The 3,221-nt window shown below is 42.8% G+C and overlaps 1 protein-coding gene across 1 annotated transcript in view; it reads right to left on the minus strand.

Annotated features, from left to right (window-relative positions):
- Nucleotides 1–2,885, minus strand: part of nubp2 (nucleotide binding protein 2 (MinD homolog, E. coli)) — a 3,216-nt gene extending 331 nt beyond the window's left edge. The window contains exons 1-7 of the mRNA XM_044013233.1: nt 2,785–2,885; nt 2,376–2,494; nt 1,892–2,090; nt 1,167–1,321; nt 627–737; nt 423–492; nt 1–61 (exon numbers count right to left, since the gene is read on the minus strand). The exon at nt 1–61 is cut by the window's left edge and continues 331 nt beyond it. Of these exons, the coding sequence (XP_043869168.1) occupies nt 1–61; nt 423–492; nt 627–737; nt 1,167–1,321; nt 1,892–2,090; nt 2,376–2,494; nt 2,785–2,815 (746 nt within the window). The 5' untranslated portion in view covers nt 2,816–2,885. The remainder of the gene's footprint in view (nt 62–422; nt 493–626; nt 738–1,166; nt 1,322–1,891; nt 2,091–2,375; nt 2,495–2,784) is intronic.
- Nucleotides 2,886–3,221: the final 336 nt, after the last annotated feature.

The following is a 3,221-nucleotide window of genomic DNA, read 5'->3' on the forward strand; positions in this document are numbered from 1 at the left end:
TCGGCGAAGTCTTTGCCCTCCTCGATGCTGCTGCTCAGCTGAGGATCCAGAGGCACACAACCTGAAATGTAGACAATGATGATGCGTGAGCGAGTTTGACATCATCACACCAGATATGCATTCAAGCAGCATACTTCATGATCCACTATGAAAATCAGTGACGGACATATCAAACCCTAACTATCATGATAAAGCAATGAAACACTGGGCCTCTCACTGACTCAGGCTCAATCCTCTGCATCATCACTGCATAGAGCAGATGATCGTGTGACCAGAACGACTGATTTGTCTTGGTTAACGGAAGTATTGTAAATCTTACTGAAATCCAGGTCGACCATGTTGACAGGCAGTGATGCAAGATGCCTCCTCAATCAATGTTTAAAGCATTTGAAGTGTACTGTGACATTACATGAAATCCTCACCTAGGAATACTGATCCAGTCAGTTTGGCGAGTTCCTCTCCACCGCCCTTTGAGAAGATGTTGCTACATTCCTGAAAAGACGGCATTTATTCAAATCAAAAACGGTCGGTGGCGACAGAGCGATGACAAACACTAACAACGTTGGTCGGAAGTTAAGAAAGAAAATGCATTTACAACCCACGTAAAACAGAGACAGTGCACTCACGGAGCAGTGTGGACACACAAAACCACTCATGTTCTCGATGACGCCCAGGACTCGCACACCGGTCTTCTTACAGAACGTGATCTCTCGCCTCACGTCTCCTGTAGACACTGCCTGAAGTCGACAAGTAGACCACATGAGCAATTTCTAAGGTGAGATGTTCAGCTACAATTTACATCTTCACCAAAACATTTAGCTAAATCCCACACAAATCATGTTAACATTCAGCTTCATTCTCTGCTCTGAGACCGTGGGGGCGTGGCTGCTACAGCTGCACACATACTATTCTGGTCGACCAACTCGAGTGGGGACTAGAGTCAGTGAACATCATCAGTGTTTGTACAGACTTTTAACATAAACACTTAGTTTTTTGTGCTTTTGTTTGTCTGTGTCAGCACTGGCAGCTGTTTCCAGTCGAGGCAAGTGGCTATGGTAGGCTAGTTGACGGCAGCATGTGTCAGTGGCTCTTAAAACCTCACCGATCATCCGTTATTCTTGCTCACGCTGCGTGCAGCCGTGTCTGTAAATCTTAGAACTGTATACCTGTGGTGTGGTGACCAACACGGCTCCATCCACTCTGTGCTTCTTGAGGTTTTCCAGTATGGCCAAATGTTCATCAGATGTCCCTGGTGGTGTGTCCACTAGCAGCACGTCAAGTTCTCCCCACGCCACATCAGACACAAACTGGCCGATCAACGCTGCAGGACAGGACGCTTCATTGAATTCACTTTGAATTTGCATGGCGACAAATCACAACATACATGATGTGAAGGCACTGTGCATAGCAGAGCACAGACATGTCAAATGTTATATACAGAGAAGAGAAACCCCAACAATGAGCAAGCACAAGACATCAGTGCAGAGAAAACAAGAAACCTCTGACAGAACCAGATGTGCCGCAACTGGTTGAGATCAAAGAAAAAAATGGGGGACATGCAGTAGCATAGAAAAAGTTAAACTGATATCAGTTTCAATCATAGCATAATAATGATGGCACTACTACTACTACTGCTAATGATAATAGCCTTGAAACTGGATCTGGATCCTGCAGCCTGCAAGATGAGGACCAAGAGAGAGGACAATACAAAATGTTTACAATATCCACAAAGTTCCACAGGTGGAAGGAGGCTGTTCTGGAAATGAGTCAAATGACAGGTCTAAATGGTGTGTATTTATAAAGCACATTTCTACATTTACACACACATTCGGATAAATCTAAACTAAGAACACATGGAGACATTCTTAAGATATTGCAAATTCAAAAACACCTGTTTTCTTGGGCCCTCTCCACACCACTGCTTCATCTGGGTCTGCCAATAGGAAGCCAATGGACATCAGGGCCAGATTCTTCCGGCTATCGGTGTAGACAGGAACCCAGCCTGAGTCACACTGGTGCACATCAGGCCGGCCGACACTCAGCATGCGGGGGATACTGGGTCCACAGAGGTCCGTGTCCAGGATACCAACCTGAGCAACACAGTCTGGTTGATTACTATCTAAATGCTCACATTAATTTGTACTTCTACTTCAAATACTCAGGAGTATTTATTGAAAACATTACTTTTTACTTTCACTATAGTAAACTGATTCTACTAATTTTCTATATTTTCTGTACTTTTTACGTAACTCGGCTTAAATTAGGTTCAGATTGTGTGTTTGAACACTGGTCACATGATGTAGAGAAAAAAGTAAATCAAATAAATAGTGGAATAGTGGACATGACACGCAGGCCATTGTGTGTGTGTGTGTCACCTTGTTGCCAGCGTGTGTGAGAGCCAGAGCTAACTGTGTGGTGATGGTGCTTTTCCCCACACCTCCCTTTCCAGACAGGATCAGCACAACGTGACGAACTTGAGACAAATTCCCGTCTCCTGCACGAGGAAACATGACGACACAGTCACGGACCACAGTTCATCACAAGTACAACACGCGCGTCCAGTATTTAAACAGCGTCTTCTTCTAAACTATTGCTTTAACTGAAGTCTCAGGATCCAGTGTGAACCAGTTTCAGCAGTTTAAACACGGTCAAAGCGTCTGATATCAGTCAGCTAACACACGGCACACAGTGAGTTAACATGCGCGGATGAAGCGGAACTCACGCGCTCCACGATCACGAGTGTCAGGCATTAAACTTTAACACACATCAATGAAAGTAACACACCGTTGTTTTCCTCCAGGTTCTGGACAGACATGATGCTGGTAATCGCTGTGACACTTCCGTGAACGTCACGCGCGTCGTATCCGCAGCCACAGAGGAAGACACGCCCATGGCACGGCTTCTTCTTTAATGAGGTTTTGTAGCGATTTGGTGCATTACCGCCACCATCTGGTATGGAGTGTGGATCAAAAATGTTGATCTAAATGTACTATTACTGTTAAAATAAATAAACTAAAATAATAATAATGGATCAAAAATGTTGATCTAAATGTACTATTACTGTTAAAATAAATAAACTAAAATAATAATAATGGATAAAAAATGTTGATCTAAATATGCTATTACTGTTAAAATAAATAAACTAAAATAATAATAATGGATCAAAAATGTTGATCTAAATATACTATTACTGTTAAAATAAATAAACTAAAATAATAATA

The sequence above is a fragment of the Solea senegalensis genome, linkage group LG18, assembly GCF_019176455.1.
Source record: "Solea senegalensis isolate Sse05_10M linkage group LG18, IFAPA_SoseM_1, whole genome shotgun sequence".
NCBI classification, from domain to species: domain Eukaryota; kingdom Metazoa; phylum Chordata; class Actinopteri; order Pleuronectiformes; family Soleidae; genus Solea; species Solea senegalensis.